Consider the following 22,281-nt stretch of genomic DNA (forward strand, 5'->3'; position numbering starts at 1 on the left):
TCTAGAGAGCCCACAAAGCTAGTTGGTGCAATATTCATCTGCAGAAACAATTTTACAGGTGACTTTTTTAAAAATGTATCAAAATAATTTTGATGGGCTGGGCTGGGGTTTGCCTAACAGGCACGCACGAGGCCATGGGTTCGATTGCCAACACCACAGGAACCAACAACCATAGAAACAGTCACCAGAGAGGAAGACAGGGACTTGGTTCAACGTCACAGGACGCGCTGCCCTGAAAACGGGGGACTGACCGGAGTCAGGCCTGAGGCTTCTGACGCTTTGGGCAGGTTTTCAAAGGAACTGTGGGGCCAGGGGGACTGGGCAGGGGGCAGCAGGCCCAGGGGGACTGGGCAGGGGGGGCAGCAGTCTCAGAGGGACTGGACAGGGGGGCAGCAGTCTCAGAGGGACTGGACAGGGGGGCAGCAGGCCCAGGAAATCTGGACAGGGGGGCAGCAGGCTCAGAGGGACTGGACAGGGGGGCAGCAGGCCCAGGGGGACTGGGCAGGGGGCAGCAGGCCCAGGGGGACTGGGCAGGGGGGCAGCAGGCCCAGGGGGACTGGGCAGGGGGCAGCAGGCTCAGAGGGACTGGACAGGGGAGCAGCAGGCCCAGGAAATCTGGACAGGGGGGGCAGCAGACGCAGGGGGACTGGGCAGGGGGCAGCAGGCTCAGAGGGACTGGACAGGGGGGCAGCAGGCTCAGAGGGACTGGACAGGGGGGGCAGCAGGCCCAGGAAATCTGGACAGGGGGACAGCAGGCTAAGAGGGACTGGACAGGGGGGCAGCAGGCTCAGAGGGACTGGGCAGGAGGGCAGCAGGCTCAGAGGGACTGGACAGGGGGGCAGCAGGCCCAGGAAGTCTGGACAGGGGGGCAGCAGGCTCAGAGGGACTGGACAGGGGGGCAGCAGGCTCAGAGGGACTGGACAGGGGGGCAGCAGGCCCAGGAAGTCTGGACAGGGGGGCAGCAGGCTCAGAGGGACTGGGCAGGGGGGCAGCAGGCCCAGGGGGACTGGGCAGGAGACAGCAGGCCCAGGGGGACTGGGCTGGGGGGCAGCAGGCTCAGAGGGACTGGGCAGGGGGGCAGCAGGCTCAGAGGGACTGGGCAGGAGGGCAGCAGGCTCAGAGGGACTGGGCAGGGGGGCAGCAGGCCCAGGCTGCATCTGTTACCTTCTCCATTCGCTCAATCAACCTGTCCAGCTCCCCGATCCTCTGGTCTTTCTCCTCCAGGCTGAGCTCGGCTGCCTCCATCTTTTTATTGGCCTCTTCGATCGCCTTCAGAAAGCTATTGGTTTCTTCCTGCAACAGGCACACGCTCTCCTCAGCAAGGCCTAGAGACCCAGGTGACTCACCTAAGTCCTCACCGGGTCCTGATCTCCCTGTGAAGGCAGGACCCTGGGGCCCATGTTTCTCACACGGCGTGAACTCACTGTCATGAGTCTGGTTTCACCTCCGAACTAAGCACGTCGTGTAGCTATTCTTCTTTAAGTTTATTTCAGATTTTATATTTATTTTATTTTGTGGGTGGCAGATATGGGTGCCAGGGTACATGTGTGGAGGTCAGAAGTGTGGAGGTGAGAGGATAGCCATCAAATGTCTGTTCTCTCCTTCCACTGTGTGGGCTTCGGATCGAGCTCAGCAGGTGAGCATCTTTACCTGCTGAGTACTCACACTGGCCCCTCGTGGGCTTTTCAATGGGCCCAGTAACTCTCTCCTGAAAGTGTATGTTCCAAAGGTGCAAAAAAAAAAAAGAACAAAACAAAATAGCCTGTGAAGGCTTAAATAACATTGCACAAATGCTCAGTGTCACTGTGCGGGCCAACATACGACTGAAGCGGAATGAGGAACTCCCAGGTCTTCCTCCCACGATGCAACACAGCCACTTACTCTTCTGGAAAAACCCAAACATCTGGGGCATTGATTAAACCTCCAAGGACACAGACACACCAGACACAGAGGGACTCCTTCAAAGAATGTGGGCCCTCCTAGCGAGGCCAAGATGTGAGCCCACCTCTAGTCAGAGGCACAGTCCAATCCCACAGCCAGCAGGAGGGGGGAGAATGACTCTCTGAGGACACAAGTCACTTCCCTCTGTGGGAATAGCAGACCTCGGGATGGAGAGGGTGGAGCTCCCAAGACCGGGGGGCAACGGTATAATCCAGGATAGGGACATGGGAGGTTATAGAGCAAACAGACCAACCCAGGATCCACTCGGATGTGGGCGAATGGCCCTATTAGCTGGAGAAACGTGTATTTGGAGACAGAGACAGTGGCTTACTCCAGAAGGAGGAAAAATGGGAGCGAATGAACAATCAAATAAATTCCCTGGGCCGGGAAGGTGGCTCAGTGGGTGAAGAGCTGGCTGGCTGTGCAAGCAGGAGGACCTGAGTTCAGATTCCCAGCCTGCAAGTAAAAGCCGGGCATGACAGTGCATGCCTGTGACCCCAGCACCGTGGGGGCCAACACAGGGCCACAGCGGTGGGTATTCTGAAAAACCGCTGGCCAGCGGCCTAGACTAAATGGTAAGCTTCAAGCTCAGTGAAAACTCTGTTTCAAAATAAATAAACAATAAAGAGGGTGTTGAATGGCAGAGGTACACTACCAGAATCAATCTCTCGCCTCTACAAGTGCACCCATGAGTAGGGACACCTGTACACACAGTGCACATATGCATATAACACACATGAAATAGATAGTGAATGAATGAATGAATCCCCTGATTCCTCTTCACATCCAACCTCATGACTCCCTTTGAGGACAAAACCTTCCTGTTAAACCTGCCGGCCACATCCCACGCCTTCTGTTTTGAGCAGCACACACGCACCAGGAGCGCCTCCTTCTCCACACTGTGCTTGCGTTGTGCCTCCTGCAGCTTCTCCTCATACTGGCTGTACAGCTTCCTCGTCATCTCCCGCATCACCTCGGCGTTGGCTTCCTGAGACGACTCCACCTGCAATGAGTCTTGTTACAGAACTGCAGCTTGTACCTTGCCTCTCTAGCGCATCTACACACAGAGACCAGAGCGTGACTCCCAGGGGTCTCTGGTAGACAGGAGCAGCAAGCAGGAGGGCAGGGAGAGAGGCAGAGCAGGGCACACACCAGTGAAAGATGGCATTGTACACTAAGTGATTTAGGATGATTGGGACAAGGTGTTCCAGGGAGCGAATCTTTCAGAAGGTCACTTCTTGGGGCTGCGGAGATGGGCTCAGTTGGTAAAGTTTTTCCAGAACCCATGCCAGAAAAAGAGGGGGGGGAAGGAAGGGGAGGGGGGGATGAAACAGCCAGGTATGGTGGCTCACACTTGTAACTCCCAACACTGAGCAGACAGACAGGTGGACAGGTAGACGATCCCTGGGGCTCACTGACCAGTCAGCTATAAACAGCAAGCCCCAGGTCCCAGTGAGAGACTGTGTCTTGAAAAGATAAGATGGACAGCTCCTGAGCAACTACACTTGAAGTTGACCTCTGAGCTACACTCATACATATACACATGTGCATCCACACACATGCACCTATATGCACATGTGTACACAGGTTATTTTGAAGTTAGCTTGTCTAATCAATCCCATTCATTGCACTAACCAAGCGCATCTCTAAGTCAGGTCTCATTAAGCACAAATGAGAAATCTGCACTCATCTTTCCCACACTGCATGCTTTCCAAACTGTTGTCTTTGGAAGCATCTTGGCCTAGTGGGGCCCCTGGGCTGGGAGCCTTTAGTGGCCAGCCAGAGCAGGTGCAGCTTGAGAGAGTCTTTGGAGCTGGGGTGGGTGGGGAGGGGCTCCAGGCATGATGTCTCCTTTCTGGCCTTCAGTAAGAACCTCATACCACTGACCCAACACTGCTGCAGGTGTGCCTTGCCCTATCAGGCTTCTGCTTGTCTAAGATGCCCGAGCATGTGAGCACTTCACCTCGGGGGGAAGGGAGGTGCCCTTTGGCCTTAATAAGCTGCATAGTGTTTACTCCAAAGATGTGACAAGTCCCTTTTGACACCCTTGAATGTTCATCTCTGGGAAAGTGTCAGTACTGAGAAGTCACGGGATGGAAATTCACAAGCAAAACTTATCATTAGCTTAGAACATGGGTCTGCCCCACACTCCATGTCTACTGCACAGGAGCCATGGAAAAGGGCTGTGCCTGAGGTCATTCACACTGTATTCCAGTCATGTGCAGCATCGTGAGTCCCTGGAACTCCTTTCATTTTTAATTTGAAGGATAAAACAAAAGGAAGTGGTCAGGATCAAACTCGACCTGGGTCTCTAAAAGAGGTCACTGTAGGCTGGACACAAGGGATCTGGACTGTCAGACTATCTTGCCATGCCTGGTGACATACCACCCCAGAGCAAACAGGAACACACAGGACAGACCCAAAGAGTTTGTGCTCAATATAATTCCTAGTGAGAAAAAGAATGTATAAAATTGTAGAAAGGAAGGAAGGAAGGAAGGAAGGAAAAAAGGAAGGAAGGAAGGAAGGAAGGAAGAAAGAAAGAAAGAAAGAAAGAAAGAAAGAAAGAAAGAAAGAAAGAAAGAAAGAAAGAAAGAAAAACCCACCTAGGGATGAAGAGATGGCTCAGCAATTAAGAGTACTTCCCAGTTCCCACATCAGGTGGCTCACAATCACCTGTAACTCCAGCTGTGAGGGATCTAATGCCCTCTTCCGGCCTCTATGGGCACTGCACTCAGGTGCACAAACCCACACTGAGATACATACATATACACAAAATTTAAAATAGTAAAAACAGAAAGAGTTGGCTTATTTGAAGGGAAAGCAAAGAAGGGCTGAGGTATTCTGCCTAAGCCTGGCCCCAGGTGGCTGTAATAGCAGGAGCCCAGAGGGGAACAACAGAGTCTGCAGTGCAGCCCAGCAGACACAGGGAAGGCCACACTGCCAGCCGGCTTTCCTGACTGAATTATTAGCAGCTCCACTTTTCATTAGCATACTCTGGATTAGGTCATCAGTTATACAGGATCCGCAAAACAGCTTAAAGCTGCACAGTACATAACCTGAAAACCACAGTCTTGGAGGAGGGGCTCATGAGGCCACGCCCTCTCCGGAGCATCTGTAGGCAGTTGATAGCGGCTGGGAGAGAGACTTTTTTTCAGTGGTGTAGTCATTGGCAAACTGCTTATAATGCCCTGAAGAATCTCTCACACACACTCCTGTAACTAAGCCTACTTACACTCACATACACAAAAAGACATAAAAGCAGAAGGAGGAAGAGTTGGGAAAAGGAAGGTGATAAATGAGAGTGGGGTGGATATGCTCAAAATGCACACATACATGTATAAAAATGTATTCGCTATTATGTAACAGGTACCTTTAAAAATTAAAAAATAAGGGGTTGGGGATTTAGCTCAGTGGTAGAGCGCTTGCCTAGCAAGCACAAGGCCTTGGGTTTGATCCTCAGCTCAAAAAAAAAAAACTTTAAAAATAAAACCCCCACAGGCTTGAGTGAAAACTTTGGGAAGGCCCACTGATGTGTTCAAAGTTCATCTTAGGCCTATACACAATTCAGGGGCTAAGAGGGACAGATCTTTGGTGTGTGTGTGTGTGTGTGAGTGTGTGTGTGTGTGTGTGTGTGTGTGTGTTTAGGGCAGGGGCAGTCCTTGGGACTTCAAAGAGGATATACATGGTGAAGGGAGAGCCCCCCAAAGCTCATGAGTATATTCTAGACCCAGGAAGCACTGGCCTTCCCAATAACATAACCACAATGTCATGATGGCTTCTAGGAAGACCTTGAGGACACTACTGTAGGCTAAGAAAGGCATCCCCCAAGGGGTATTTGTGCAGCACCCCAACTCTAGGCAGGGAACTGTGCACAGACACCTCCTTGGCACCTCCAGACAGTGCCTGTGGGTAAGGAAGCCTGATGAGAAAGAGAATGGGCAAAGGGAGATGAAGAATTAGACAGGGGGGAAGGGGGGAAAGGGGGAAAGGGGGAGAGGGGGAGAGGAGAGAGGAGAGAGAGAGAGAGAGAGAGGTCAGTGGGAACCAGGCCGATGGTTTACCTTCATTTTCAGCAGCTGGTTCTCCATTTGAGCAGCCTCTAACTGCCTCTGCTTCTCCCGAAGCTTGTCCATGGATGCTTCATAGGTCTGCTGCAAATGTCTGATTTGATCCTTGATGGTGCTATTTTCCAAAGTCACATCCACAAGGGTTTTCTATTTGGGTGAAAATGAAAAACCCAGATCTAGTGGTGTGAGAACACACAGCAGTGTCACCCCATTCTGCTGTAGCGGCTCCCAGGCAGGGACCAGGGATTCCCACAGCAGCTGAGGCCTGTCCCACTGTGGTCTAGTGGACCACAGCCTTCCCTACAATCCCCAACAGCTGTAGACTGTTAGACTTACCACTGCTTAGGATGGGAAGATAGATTAAATGGAATCTTTTTTCAAGGAAAATGCTCATAATGCTACCATTTCACAAGGTGGGGGTGGAGCAGGTGTAAAGCAGTAAACACAGGCCAATCCCATTCATAAATCCAAACCCCTTTCACCCCATGAGAGAATTGAGATTTATTTCTATTTTGTTGTTTCCTTGTCTTTTCCATATTTCCACAATGAAATAAAAAACAAGCATGTTATAGGGTAGAGATGAAGTGAACAGCCTTGCCCAACAAGTGTGGAGAGCCTGTTAAGGGGGCTGGCGGTGTGGTTCAGATGGTAGAGGGCTTGGTTAGTGTGCTGCTGCTTAGTCAGCTTGACACAAGCCAGGGGCATCTAGGAAAGGGGTGTCTCAATTGAGAAAATGCCCCCATCAGACTGGCCTGTGGGCAAGCTGGTGGTGAATTTTTCTTGATTGATAGCAGATGTGAGGATGCACAGCTCAGTGTGGGCCGTGCTGCCCTTGGGCAGGTGGTTCTGAGTTATATAAGGAAGCAGGCTGAGCGAGGCAGTAAACAGCACTCCTCCATGGTCTCTGCATCAGCTCCTGATTCCAGGTCCCTGCCTTGTTTAAGTTCCTGCCCTGACCTCTTTCGAAGATGGACTGTGATGTAGAAGTGTAAGCCGAATGAACCCTTTCCTCCCCAGGTTGCTTTTCATCAAGATGTTTTATCACAGCAATACACAGGGAACCTAGCATGCACACTGTCCAGAGTTCCACTCCAGCACTGCATACATGACACATGGTGGTTCAGGCCTGTAATCATAACACTTAACAAGTAGTCAGGAAGGTCAAATTCAAGGTCATCCTGGGCTACACAGTGAGTTTGAAGCCAGCCTGAGCTACATGAGACCACGTCTCAGGAGAAAAAAATGCTGTTGACTGTCTGCTGCTCCAGGACACTCAGGTGGGCAGAACTAATTAGATAATAATGCTGCTGTTTGTTGCTTCTATTTCTATTTAATTAGAGAGAAATGATTCCCACAATCCCCAGACTCTCCACCACTGGACACTGGGGTGTGGGCATTATCTGCAACTTCAGATTGCAAGACTCAGAACCTGGTGCCAGATGGTGTGATGGAATAATCTTTTTGTACACTGTGAAGATGTATCTTTGCCAAGGCGCCTTTTGATTGGTTTAATAAAAGAGCTGACTGGCCAATAGCTAGGTAGGTAGAGGTTAGGTTGGACTTGTGATGGGGGTGGCTCAAGGAAGAAGGAGGAGAGTCACTAGCCAGACACAGAGGAGATGCCTAGAAGATGAACATGCTGTGATTAAAAACAAAAAACAAAACAACAACAAAAAAAAAACATGCCAGGTGGTAGAGTGTAGATAAGAAATAAGTTGTAAGAGCTAGTTAGAAAAAAGCCTAAGCTATTGGCCAATCATTTATAATTAATAATAAGTCTCTGTGTGGTTATTTGGGGGCCGGCTGGAAGGACAGATCTAACTAGAGGGACAGAGAAAGTCTGCCTACAAGATGGCATGTCTATCTCCTCTGTCCTCTGATGGATGACTGGTCTCTGAAGATTCCTCACCCCTCCTCATTGGACAACAATATACCTAAGCTCATTTGAATCACTTTAAAAACTGTCAGTGGAGGTAAAAAGTTACCAAAGGAAACACTGAGGCCATGGCAAGATTCCAGGAGTTGCAGAAGACATCTAGCCTAATGTCCAAGTCCTTCTGGGAAAAAAATGGATACATAAACACTTAGCCTTGACCAGGAGATCAGATCTATCTAATCCTGTCTCTGCCACTAGCTAGATACTTAATGTCATTGATCTCTGCTGACCTCAGTTTATCCACAGAAGTCAGGATTTGGAGACTAACTTCACAGTTTGTCCAGCTCTGCCTCTCTACAAAATGAAGTCAAGAGTCTGGTCTCTGTCAGTAGTGACAAACGTGAGTAGAAGGGACAAGTGGAAGAGGCTGGAATCTTGCACAAGTAAGAAGCCGATGACCTTCAGACATGACCGATGGTGTAATCTTCTAGTTGCATGGCTCTGTTGGCAACCCAAGATTGAGACTAGGGGCCACTGGATTAGGGATTACCCTGTTCTAATAAGTGACCTATGAGGTAAATGCCTAGATTGTCAACCAAAAAGCACCTGAGAAGAATTTGCCTAAAAATGTATTGTTCTTCTGGGGAGAAAAAAACAGAGCCATAGTGCACATATGAGCAGGTCTAAACTCAGGTGGGGCAAAGCTGAGGAGTGAAATGGTTTCCAAGAGGGAAGGAAAAAGGGCCTTGGCAATCTCCCTTCAAGATAGGAAGAGGGAACAAAGGGCCCCTGGATAAACCAGGGGCTTGGCCTGAGGCCAGAGGGAAGCTGGCATACACAAAAGGGAGCCAGGAAAAGCATGGGACTGCAGCCCAACCAGAAATGGGCATCCCAGACAAACCCAAACACAGCCCCGCCCCACCCACTGCTGGAAGCTGGCCGACCTTTGTTGCCTCTGGGGCTCCATCAACTATGGCTGGCGAATACTAAATTCTATGGGAAATGGAGGAGCCCAGTATGATGGCCTGTTTGCTTATCCACAAAACTATTTACACAGGACGAGAAAGGATTAGAAGTGAGCGGGTTGAACATTTAAGAGGCATAAAAAGATAAGCCAAATAAACTCGGAGGATGACAGAAATGATTGTATATTTGGAAAGTAAGACCAAGGGCTTGCTCTGAACATCTTCAAATGAACTTGCTAGGCAAGGCAATCCTGCATGCTAGGCAGGAACTCTTGGTTGGAAGAGTAGAGAGTGAAAACCCTTTAATGGTTAGCTCAGAGCCCATCTCTGGTAGGTCTTAATTAAGAATGTCTATCTATTAAGAATGTCTTCATTCACTGTAATACACATGATTCTTTACAATGTAAAATCATTCCTAAATCAAGAAAAAGTGTCTCCTGTGAGAGCTGCTTCCCATGAAAGGCTGCATGTTGTCTTTGGATAAACATGTCTTTTCTGTAACCAAGTGGGACTTCCTGACGCACCAGAGCTACAAGGAGAAGGTAGTTGATGTGCTGTGTAAACACAGAGGGCCACTTAGGTACCTGGAGGGCAGGAGACAAGGCCATCCCAGAGTTGAGCCTCAAACCCCTCCTTGACACGGGAACCCGGCAGAGGCTCACATTTCAACTGGAAGCATTTCCTCCGACTTCCTCCCCACCTTCCAGTAACTGCATTTACCATCTACCATGCCTGTGCTTAAAGGACCATGACTGACCACAGGACATTCTGTGACTTTTCTGCAGAGAGGCTCCACTCCTGTTTAAGCTCACTGCCCTATAGAGAGAAGATTCCAGGCTAAGGGGAAGCAGAGGGGTACCTGCAGGCCAACAGAGTCCGCTGCCAATGCTGAGTTCATGGCGTTGAAGCTATCCAGGGCTGACGACTGCGCTTGGATGTGACTGTCTAGGTAGTCCTGCTGAGCACGGGAAACCTGCAGAGAGGAAGACAGTCACTCGAGACCAACCCACACCCCACAGACTCCAGGGAGGGAGAGATTTTCTAAGAGTAGCCACATCTACTTCAGTAATATTTACAGTAAAACTATAGATCACAAACCAACACCTGGGGTCAGGGAACTAGCTTAGCTGGCCAGGAAAGAGAGAACACACATTCTTTTTCTTGGTGTGGATTGCAAATTTCATTTTTTTTTTTTTTACTATTACAAATGATGCTAAAAAAATTAGTTCATCCACATGTCATTTTGCATGTGAGGGAGCTTATCTGTAGAATAAATTCTTCTTCTTTTTTTTTTTTTTTTTTTTTTTGGTTTTTCAAGACAGGGTTTCTCTGTGTAGCTTTGCGCCTTTCCTGGATCTCGCGCCGTAGACCAGGCTGGCCTCGAACTCACAGAGATCCGCCTGCCTCTGCCTCCCGAGTGCTGGGATTAAAGGCGTGCGCCACCACCGCCCGGCTTCTTCTTCTTTTTGAGACAGGGTTTCTCTGTGTAGCTTTGAGCCTGTCCTGGAACTCACCCTGTAAACCAGGCTGACCTTGAACTCACAGAGATCCGCCTACCTCTGCCTCCCCAGTGCTGGGATTAAAGGCCTGCACCGCCACCGCCCAGCTGTAGAATAAATTCTTCCAAATGGAATTTGAGGACTGAGACTGTGGCTTGGTAATGCCAAGTTGGTAGACTGCACAAGGCCTGGGGTTTGATCCTCATCACCCTGAAAACCAGTACACACTTGTAATCCTTTCGCTGCATAAGTGTAAACAGAATGAGGAGTTCAAGTTCATGCAAAGCTGAGGCCGCCCTGGACTACACAAGACTTCATCTTTCAAAACAGCAAAATATATCTTTTTGTAAAGTAGGTCATTAACTAAAACCGATCTGGGTAGGGGCTAGATGGCTAAGCCATCTCCCAGCAGTTAAGAGTATGTACTGCCCTTGTAATGCAACTCTAAGGGAGATTATTAGACATTCTCCTTTGAATAATAAAGTTCAATCTATAACTCAAGAAAATGTCCTGTTAGTCCATTTGAAGTCTGACTCCGTTCATAAGAAGCCTGAGCTTTTTAAACATCTCCAGGCCACTGAGCACAAGTCCCAAGCCCTGCCATCTTCTCACGGCCACAGTGCCGGGGCATGGACTTACGGACAGGTGGACTTACCGACAGGTCCTGGGTGAGCTGGCGAATCTTCTGCCTCATCTCATCATAGTCTCCATACATCCGCTTCCTCACCTTCTCCAAAGTGGCCCTCACCTGCAGCCACAAGAACGCTAGTTAGACATCAAGTTACAATAGTTTCATGGAAGACACTGGAAACTTTATTAATAAGAGAGAGATCCACAAAAAAAAAAAAAAACCCTTAAGAATAAGACATGTAGCAAATTAAGTGACAAGATCACTTTTAACATCTAGTTAGAAACAATGGAAATGATCCAAACGATGTGTATTGTCAATGAGGATAAGGATTAGTAAACGTTACGTTACCCAAGCAACAAACGGAAGCACAACCGTTTTTGTTAAAACTCACCATCACCATCAAACACCATTTGAACAGAGTTTACCCCTTCCGATCACATGTTTTTACAAGCAGGAAGTTTTTAACTAATCAACTGTAAACACATGGTTACGAGGCTAAAAACACTCCAAAGCAGGCAGCAACCTCTAATTTTCTCTCTCTCTCTCTCTGCTCCAAATGCCAAAAAGCAATTAAATGTCTAGAATGCAAGGTGGAAAAATGTGAGGCCTGAAGGGGCCATAAATTCAGATGTCAGTTTCTCAGTAATTACCAACAGAACGCACACGGTGTAACAAAGAGGAAAGTGGTCCCCAGCTCCTCACTCAAGCAAACACCGTGCAAGTCTGGACTGGGGCGTTAAGAGGGAAGCTGATACACAACCCTGTTTCCCCATCTTCTGGTGTCCTTAGATGTTTGGTAAACTTCTCCGGAGTCCCCCAACTGATCGAGAAGTCTGGAGGCAACTTCCTCCAGGCAAACTCCAGGCTGTCTGGCTTACAAAGGGCTGAAGGGAAGCAGTTTGGTTTAAATGCAAATGTTTAGGAGCAGTGCTGGAAGACTTGATACTGAGGGTCTATTGGTGGAAGAAACTCCTTGTTGTGCTTCGGAGGGTTTGTTTTCTCTTTCTTGTACTAGGGATTTGAACTCAGGGCCTCACGCATGCTAGGCAAGAACTCTAACAGTGAGGTACGATTTGTTTTAGAATGGCTATTGGTAGGGGGTTAGAAGAGAGAAGTCCAGACCTCAAGTATTCCCCAGATGACGGTTTTTTTGTTTTTGTTTGTTTTTAAGATTTATTTTATTTTTTAGATTTATTTTATTTTTTAAGTGTGTGTGTGTGTGTGTGTGCACACATGCACACGTGTGTCAGGAGAAGCCAGAAGAAGGTGTATCTCTCTTAGAACTGGAGTTAGAGACACTTGTGAGCTGCCTGACATGGGTGAGTGCTGGGAATCAAAATTGGGTCCTCAGCAGTAGGAACCCTGAACCCCTAAGCCACCCCTCCAGTCCCTCCCCCGATGAGTTCTAATAGCCTACTTTCTTGCCATTGACCACTAACAACTGGGAAGAAGAGGCTCAGAGCATGAGCCTTCATTCTAGTGGCGAATAACTCTTTATCACCCCAGCTGACTCCTGTGCTGTCACTAGAGGTGAACTGGAAGAATCTTGAGCTGGGTGTTGCTCTCACTGAAGGGTGTAGGAGGCCAATAAGGCCAGGGCGTCTCCCATCAGGGAGCAAGGGCAACAAACACATAAACACACTGAGGAATGTGAAGGCCGGCATGGATCTAAAACCAGCCGTTGAAGGTGGGACCTAGAAATTAGCTTTGGATTGCAGATCACGGTGGAGGGTGGGAATTTTGGGTCAGAACCAGTTCTGTGATTTCAGCACATGTCATTTATAGCAAGGATTAGCCTGGACCTGCTGTATTTGTCTTGGGAAACTTAGAGGAGTCTCAGCTCTACTTAGAAGGCTTACCTCTAAAGCAAACCCAAGCTATACAGAGCATATAAATGAAGAAGGTCTAAATAGTTCCTTGAGAAAGTCTGCATTGTTAAAAAAACAATCTGGGGTGCTGGAGAGATGGCTCAGTAGTTAAGAGCACTGACTGCTCTTCCAGAGGCCCCAGGTTCAATTCCCAGAACCCACATGGCAGCTCACATTTGTCTGTAACACCAGTTCCAGGACTTCTGACACTTTCACATAGACATAAATGTAGGCAAAATACCAATGAACATAAAAAAAAAAATAAATTGTGTATATACATACACACACACACACACACACACACACATATCTGGGATCCAACATTCTGCATGATTAAAATACTATCTTTGAGAAGTCAGATAACCAACTGGTGGTTGTAATACACTCTGTGTGTGTGTATGTGTGTGTGTGTGTGTGTGTGTGTGTGTATGTGTGTATGTGTGTGTGTGTGTGTTCATGTGCACATTCACATGTGAGTATGTGTGTGGCATATGTATATATATGGGTGTGTATACATATGTGTGCACATGTCTGAAGGCCAGAAGTTAACATTAGGTATCTTCCTTGATCACTCTCCTGCTGTGGGATGTTCTGTATGCTGTGAATGTGTTGCTCTGATTGGTTGATGAATTAAAAGCTGGTTGGCCAGTAGCCAGGCAGGAAGTATAGGCAGGATAAACAGACAAGGAGAATTCTGGGAACAGGAAGGCTGAGTCAGGAGACACCAGCCCACCGTCCAGGGAGCAGCATGTAATGGCACACAGGTAAAGCCATGGAAAATGTGGTGGCATATAGATCAACAGAAATGGGCTGAGTTTAAGTGTAAGAGCTAGTCAGTAGGCCTGAGCTAATGGCTGAGCAGTTTAATTAATATAAGCTTCTGAGTGATTATTTTATACGCGGGTGCAGGGTCCATGGGGCTGGGCAGGACCAGAGAAAACTTCAGCTACACTTTCCACCTTATTTTTTGAAGTAGGGTCTCTCACTGAACTTGGAGCTCATCTATTCAGCTACAGTGTCTGGCCAGGGAGCTACAGGGATCATCCTGTGTCTACCCCACCAGTGCTAGAGTTACAGATGCCGGCAACCACACATTTTTTACATGGGTACTGGGGATCTGAACTCTCAGGTCCCCAGGCTTGTGCAGTAGGCACTTGATGGACTGTACCATCTCCCAGCCCATGGATCTGTTATTTAAAAACAAAAACTCAGACAGCAGCTTAGACAACATGGCTTTGCACATCATCTGTCCCAAATCAAATGAGGCTCACAAAGCTGGAGGTTTGGACCTCAGGGATGAGAGCCCACCTGTAGAGGAGTAAACTGAGCCCTGGAGAGGACAAAAGGCCACACTAAGAGGAACCTGGGTCTGATATGGAAGCAGAAGCAATGAGCTCCCAGGCCTGGGGGACTTCTCCAGCCCAGTGCGGACCTTTGCCTCCTCCAGCACTGAGCTGTGGGGCCGTGTTTGGAGCCCATGGGCATCAGAGCTGTTCATTTCTTCTCTCATCTAACTAGTCTGGTCTGAGCTTAGCAGCATCAATCAGACTCATGTGGATGGAAGGGACACTGGGTAGCACAAAAAGAAACCGACAGACAGCCATCCAAGGATTTGAAGAAAACGACCCACAAGGTTAACCACAAAACAGGTTGAATGGTAGATGATGGCCAATTGTTTTCTCCTTCATATACTTCTCCCAGACTTTCTCAACTTAAAGGATCCAAGGCGATACATTAAATACAAAGAAACTGCATTGATTCACGGAGACTGTACCTCGTCTATTGTAGCTGACTTGTCAACATTCATCTCAACCCAAATCATTGGTGTGAACCTGTGAACCTGCCAGGTCTGCCCTGTCAGTGATTGGCCAAGATGCCTTGGAAGGGGCAGCCTAACGGGGGCAGGGCAACTTCAAAAACTTTCCAGAAGTGAGTGTCCTATTTTCTACCTCCAAACACTGTCATGTGTACAGAAGAGACCCAATCTTGATGCTGAAGAAAGAAAAAGTCCACAGATACAGAAAACTGGACCCAGAGCCCAGTTGCACCCTGCCCAGAACCCCCACACCCCCACCTCCAGACTCATCTCCAGGGAGACACACTTCTTTCTGAGTTGGCGGTTCTCTTATGAGTAGCCAGTAACACCCACATTTATACAGTTACCCAAACACATACATTATGTGTGTCTGGCATCTTATGCAAAACCACCCAAGAGCCTCCACGCCACACCCAGCAGGGGCCCTGGGTCTCATGACCCCTCTGCCTGTAAGGAACAGCCACCCAAGAGAAGCTTGTTGAAGAATTATACTTACACCTTTAGCATCATCACAAAGAAATGAAGAAACATTTCCCTCCCAAACAAGACTTTCAAAATGCCTACTTAACATTCCCATCCACGCTTCCGACACCACCCACCCTCCTATCTGCTTCAAAGGACAGAAACACAAAATATCCCCGAGTAGCTCACATCTTTGATGTAGTTCATCTCTTCTTTCAGCTGATTGGTGGACCAGCCATACACAACCATTTCCTTCTGCTGGTTGGGATCCGATCTTCGCACCACACCATAGACAACACCCTGAGGAAGCTTCCTGGTGGACTCTCCATTGCTTAGTTCTGGAGGCTAGGAGAAGGCAGGAAGTTAGAAAAAGAATATAAGTCTCACAAACACAGCGATAATGGACACCCGTGTTTGTTTAAGCAGATTGTAACCAGCCCTGGGTGCCTGGACAGCAGAAGTAAAGGGGCAGAATGCCAGCTTGGCGTCTGCTGACTACCTGGCATGGGCTGGGGCTGCCTGCATCCTGGAGAAAGCATCAATTGCTCACTTCTATCAAGTCCTGGTCCACCATCCTCGTTGGTAAGAACCTTCATACCTCTTTTTTCCCAAGGGAAATCCATTTCTAATCCTCACAAAGATGCCAGAGGAGTTATGTCATGAAAACCTTGCACTGAGTTGACACTGTTTTCTGCCTTATACCAGTTCCTCTGATGACTTTAACTCCCTCACCAACCACATGGCCTGAAATGCGGGAAGTTGAGGTTGACTGTCATCGGGTAGCGAGACTGTCCGATGAGGGCAGGGTTGACCCTGCAGCCAAGCTCTGAGGGAAAGAGGTGGGGCTGGCACACAACCTGTTGTGTCCATTTATGAAATACTTCTGGAAAGCCAAGCAGAGGTGGTGTGACTCTAGCCCTGAAGAATCTCTCACTCTGCTTAGCTGGTCTTTAATCTAGCACTTAAATCTTGAATCATCAGTAAGCTGCAATTCAAAAGGACCATGTCCAAATCTCACATAGCTTTGTAGGATGAAGGCTTCAGGAAGCAGGAAAAGGTAAAAAAAAAAAAAAAAAAAAAAAAGTGGTTTTTGACCACCAAGAAAATTCCTTCCAATGTTTAATGTTCACAATCAGTCACCAACACAGCCTTTTCCTTCTGCTTCATAGCTGAGGGCATTGAAGTTCAAAGGGGCTAAATGGCTTGCATGTAACCGCACATTCACATTTAAACTAATCCTGTCTAGTCTTAAGCACGGTTGTTCCTCATGCTGAGGGTTTGTTAGATGTGGGGAGATGGAGTAGGGACCTCCTCAAACATGAAGGGACAAAGACAAAGAAAGAAAAATGAGGGAGAGAGACAGAAACAGAGAAAAGGGACAAGGGCTGATGAAATGGTGCAACCAGTAGAAGTCCTTGCCACCAAGCTCAATGACCTGAGTTTGGTCCTCCGGATCTACATGGTGGAAGGTGAGAACTCCTACAAGTTGTTTTCTGACCTCCATGTGGGCACTGTGGACCACTAGCCGTGGGCATGCACGAGCACACACACACACACATACACACACACACACACACACACACACACACACACACACACACACAGAGGTAGGGGGACTCAAAGAATAAAAAAAAGTAACAATATTTTTTAAAGAAGTAACGAGAGAGAGAGAGAGAGAGAGAGAGAGAGAGAGAGAGAGAGAGAGAGAGAGAGAGAGAGAAAACAAGACCCAGGCTGAGACTTCACAGATAAGTGGCTTCTTCACAGCTCTCCCTGGAGCTGACCCAGTCAGTATTTAGTCTACACCACAGAACTGTACAGGCAAGTCCCCTCCATCGCCGACTTTTCTTTCTTTCTTTCTTTCTTTCTTGTTTCTGAGACAGGGTCTTACTCCATAGTCTTGGCTGTCCTGGAACTCACTCTGCAGACCAGGCTGAACTCACAGAGATCCACCTGCTTCTGCTTCCCAAGTGCTGGGACTAAAGGCATGCGCCACCACACTGGACTCTGTACCAACTTTTTCAATTACCTTTTTGTAGACTTTTCCCAGAAAATTGTTTAAAATGCAAAACTGTAATTTGCGTTTTAAATTATTTACTGTCACAAAATAAAGACGACCGAAAACATTCAAAGTTTGTAAAGTCAAAAAAAAAAAAACACCCAAAAAGATTCATGACAAACTGCTAAGCATTTCTGAGGAGGGAACAGTGAAACACATTAGAGATGCTGAAGAACAAAAGGGCAGCTTTCTTTTGTATTCATTTATTTATTTTTCTTCATTCCCTGCATTATTTGTGAGTACTTTTACCACAAGGACTTTTAAAGAAGGGAGGGAACACACCCAATGCTTTTTACTATTCTGTACAAAGTTGGGAAGAGGTGAGATGGGAGGATCTGGGACACTTGTGTTTGGCTTCTGGTAACAGCTTGAATATGGGCCCCAGGCACTCAGATCCCATGGGTGCTGCTGCTACCCTTGAAATCTGTTTGTCAGTTTCAATGACTGGGCTGCTAAGTGGTTCGTGGTGGAGGGACACCCTGGTATTCAGATCTCCCCAGTGCTGGAGGGACACACTGGCGTTCAGATACCCCCAATCTTTGAGGGACACACTGGTGTTCAGATACCCCCAATTTGCTTGACTGGTAATTAGGAAAAGGAAAAGCTCCCATGAAACTCCCCACAGACCAGGAAACAGAAGCTGTTCTTCCGGCCCTGGGCCCCACCCAGTTCCTGAAAAACTGGCTGCCGACAACACAGGTCTCTGAGGAGACACAGAGCACAGCAGGGTGCCCAGGTGACTGGTGGCCAGACCCAGAGGATGCCACCACCTGGGAGATGCGAACAATCCCAGCACTGAGCAGTCTGAGGCAGGGAGACTGCCCTGAGTTTGAGACAAATTGGGGTGGAATAGTGAGTTCAGGCCTGTTTGGGCTACAGAGTGAGCCTCTGTCTCAACAGAGAAAAGGATGCATGTGCACTGGAAGATACCTAAAACACACCAAGTGAAAAAGAATAGTTCTTACATTCCTGCTTTTATTTTAAGAATGTGTGTGGAAATTTTCTATGCTGGGTGGTGGTGGCGCACACCTTTAATCCCAGCACTCAGTAGGCAGAGGCAGGTGGATCTCTGTGAGTTCCAGGCCAGCGTGGTCTACAGAGTGAGTTCTAGGACAGCCAGGGCTACACAGAGAAACCCTGTCTCAAAAAACAAACAAACAAACAAAAAGGCAAAAAAAAAGGAAAAGAAAGAAAATTTCTAAAAAGATACGATCCAAACCTTTGGTGACTATCTCCTCCGTGGGAACAGGAGGCCATCTTTTCCTCTGTGTCCTTTTGTGCAATGGCCTGTTGTTGCTGCTGAATCATTGTTATGTAAACTTTTTAAAAAGGATTTATTTTGGGGGTGGACACAAAGTCCCACCCCTAGGAGCTATGGGCATTTGATAACAACTGCTGAGAGTCCGTTTTCTTTAAGGGTGTGACCCCTGGTAGGTGGACCACGCTCCAGAGGACAGTCCCACACCCAAGACTATTTGGACAGCACAAACTGGCCTGGATTGTTGTCTTTAATAAAGGAGGCCATGGAGTTGGGTGGGCGGTGAAGCGGGGGTGGGCAAGGGGGGAGGTAGGGGAGGGGTGAATACGATACAAATACATTGTATGAAATTCTCAAACAAGTGAATAAAGTAATTCTCAAACAAGTTAATAAAGTATTAGTTTTAAAGACTACTTTTTAAGTTATCTGTATATGTGTGTATCTGTGTAGGGGCACATGTCCATGTGAGCACGGGTGTCCACAGAACCTAAAAGAGGGTGTCAGATCTCCTGGAGTTAGAATGGCAGGCAAGTTGTGAACCACTCAATATGGATGCTGGGAACTGAACTCAGGCAAGAGCAGAAAATGTTCTTAACCATTAAGCCATCTCCCCAGGCCCCCTTTATTTCGACTTTCAAAAGGAAACTAAAAATTATTAAAATGGCATCTAAATAAAGACCTCCAGAAAAGGGCCTGGTCACAGGGTTCTGCTGAGAAGCAGGGCTGGCGGCATGGTGCTCCTTAGGGAAGAGGCCGGACCAGGCAGGGAAGGGGCACAAGCCGTGAAAGAGAAGGAGGAAGACGTTCACCGCACAGTGATTTTTATGAGTCCTCACCACCCTACTGTGTAAACATTACTGGTTCATCTGGGGCGAGCGCTCAGGTTCCTGTCTCTGTCTTTCCAAATGTGAGCTCCCTCCACCCACACTGCCTCCAGCCAGGGAAGAATCAGCGGGGAATTGGACCTCGCATGGCTATGTGGCATCCTAGAGTTTAAAGGGGCAGGGAGCCCAGCCCTCAAGTGCCAGAACCGTCTGGAAGAAGAAGGCCAGAGATAGGGCTCCCCACCTCACCTCCAGCCACCATGATGCCCCCCTCTCCCGCCTCATTCTTCTACCAACTCCCCTTCCCTCTGCCACACTGCTCAGCTGAGATGTCTCTTCCTCCTGAGTGACTTCTTTAACCCTTCAGAAGTTAGGCTCCTCATGCCCATTCTCCCCACGACCACAGCCATGCCCGTGACTATGGGTGTCCTCGGGACCAGAGGCCAGCTCCCCTGGCAGCCACCAGTCCCAAGACATCTAGGCCTCATCATTCTTTCCCACTCTCACTGCCACAGCCAGCAGTGATAGACACACTGGGACTCTCAGCAAATATTTACTGAATGAACAGGAGCTTTAGAAGCCAGAAGAGGCTCTGGGGAAATCGCCTCGAACATGCAAATAGAGTCCAGCTGAAGGAAACACCCTTTGTCCCTCTTAGCGCAAGAGACACACAGCAGCCCGGAGCCTCGGCCACAACATGAAACCCTGAGAAGTCCCAAGACATCATGTTTTGAAAATACCAGCATGCTCAAGGTCAAGTGCTAGAGGACACAGAACAACACAGTATGTTTGCAAATGTTTAAAGTTCATTTCTTTTCTCTTAAAAGATCCCTTTTAGGCATGATGAACATTACTGTGGTAATACCAAAACGTGATGTTTACCTTTGAGAGAAGCATACTGAAATATTTATGACGTATTTATTTATTTATGCAGGTGAAGGAAGTGGACAGGATGTAGACGAGGCAGGACTGGCCACGGGAGGAGGGCTGCTGAGGTCGAGTCAAAGGCTAGTAATTAGCTTATTCCACATTTCAGTTTCCTTTGGTTTAAGTTTCAAACTCTCCACAGTTAAAAGAGCTTTTTCAAAGCTCTAGAATGCAGCTTTATATCTTAAAAAATTATATATGGAGGCCGGTAAGACGGCTTGGCTGGGGAAGTTGCGTGCTACCTAACCAGAAACTCCAAGTTCTATCTCGGGAATCCACACAGCAGAAGGAAATAATTGACTCCTGCAACTTGTCCTCTGACCTCTTCATGTGTTATCACACATGCACATACACACATACACACAGGCACACAGGCACACACACACACACACATGCATGCACGCACAGAGAGAGAGAGTAAAACAGATGTAGAAAACAAAAACGTATCTAAAATATGTTTGAGGCTGGAGAGATGGCTCAGTGGTTAAGAGTACTACTCTTTCAGAGGACTCTAGTTTGGTTACCAGTACCTACCCATGTTGGGAAGTTCACAACCACATGAACACACCACACACACACACACACACACACACACACACCTTAAAATAATAAATCAATTAAAAAAATAGTATGTGTATGTCAGACCTATTATGAATATGTTGGGGCCAAAACAATGCCAGGCAAAGCTCCTTGAAAACTAAAGCCCTGTACGTGTCGAGATGAAAAGAAAGTCCCTACCACAGAAGGGAGCAGAGACAGCTCACAAAATTGGCATTCCATAAACCCCACATAAAATGCGCAGGAGGAAGAGCAGGTGCACACAGTAACACACACAGAGAGGCTGCGATCGGTGATTTCCCATGAGCACTCACAGCTCAGAATTTACCTCAGGCTCTAGCTACAGCTCTTTTCCCTGGGCCGGAAAAGGATGAGAAGCCACAGAAAGTAACGCAGCCTAAAACACTGGCCATTGGATTAGTGGGGCTAGTGATGAGGGCCTAGGGTTTCTCACCTCTTAAATATGTGATCTGCCAACACAGCAACCCCCACTAAGGTAGGGAGTGTATCTATTATTCTCAATCCCCAGCATAACTAGACAGTCAATAAACATGGGGAGGATTGCATGTGTGTGTACATATGTGTGTTCATGTGTTGGTAGGTGAGCATGTAGGTACACATGTAGAGGCCAGGGATGGACCTCAGGTGTCAACCTCAGGAATACTGTTCACCTCCTTTGAGACACCGCTCTGACCTTGTTTTGTATGAATGTAACAGTGTTAATAGAGTTCCGCAGCTGAAGAAATGTTGGAGAAGGGCGAACCCTCTTGTGTTCTAGAAGAGGAACCTGGATCGCCTTGCGAGAGCTTGAGACAGGAGCATTGCCAAGGCTGATGAAGGTCTCAGGATCAGAACCTCAGGCCTCTTCACTGAGAGGCAGAGACAGCTCCTGCACACTGTCACAGAGGCAGCCCAGCCCCAGCTGCAGCCATGACTCATGGCTGCACACCGGCTCACCCGGCAACAGCAGGATGTTGTATAAACAGGCTCTGCAAGGACAAGAACCAGCAGGCTGTTCAGCTAGGCTTTTCAAGGAAAGGGGCTATAAAACCTGCCGGGGGGCGGGGGTTCCTCCTCTGACACACTACTGGCTCCAGGAATCCTGGACTCTGCACCCATACGCATGCACACAGCCAATCTCCCTCACTTAGCTTCTCAAATCAAAGAGTAATCAAAGGTCACTGAAGGACACATAATGTCCTTCCTATTGTGTTAGTAGCTTCTGATAGTAGCGTCTCTTCTAGTTAGTCTATTAATATGCACATAATGAAGATTTCACTCATGATGAAGACTACAGAACCAGTTCCAACCAGATCCAAGACTATGCAGTCACATTCTGGTTCAATGGGACGCATCTATCACCGAGAGTCAGTCTCTCTCTCTCTCTCTCTCTCTCTCTCTCTCTCTCTCTCTCTCACACACACACACACACACACACACACACACACACATACTCTCTCTCTCTCCCCTTCCCTCCCCCCTTCTTCTTGCTTTCCCTCTCTTTTTCTTTCCGTGTGTGTGTGTGTGTGT

General features: G+C 47.9%; 1 protein-coding gene across 1 annotated transcript in view; it reads right to left on the reverse strand.

Moving 5' to 3' along the window:
- Myzap (myocardial zonula adherens protein) overlaps nt 1-22,281 on the reverse strand; it is a 92,771-nt gene that overhangs the window by 47,859 nt on the left and 22,631 nt on the right. Inside the window, exons 3-8 of the mRNA XM_052713759.1 lie at nt 15,315-15,470; nt 11,004-11,096; nt 9,709-9,822; nt 6,003-6,155; nt 2,819-2,944; nt 1,165-1,293 (exon numbers count right to left, since the gene is read on the reverse strand). Of these exons, the coding sequence (XP_052569719.1) occupies nt 1,165-1,293; nt 2,819-2,944; nt 6,003-6,155; nt 9,709-9,822; nt 11,004-11,096; nt 15,315-15,470 (771 nt within the window). The remainder of the gene's footprint in view (nt 1-1,164; nt 1,294-2,818; nt 2,945-6,002; nt 6,156-9,708; nt 9,823-11,003; nt 11,097-15,314; nt 15,471-22,281) is intronic.

The sequence above is a fragment of the Peromyscus californicus genome, unplaced genomic scaffold (assembly GCF_007827085.1).
Source record: "Peromyscus californicus insignis strain IS unplaced genomic scaffold, ASM782708v3 Scaffold_11__1_contigs__length_118956290, whole genome shotgun sequence".
Lineage (NCBI taxonomy): Eukaryota > Metazoa > Chordata > Mammalia > Rodentia > Cricetidae > Peromyscus > Peromyscus californicus.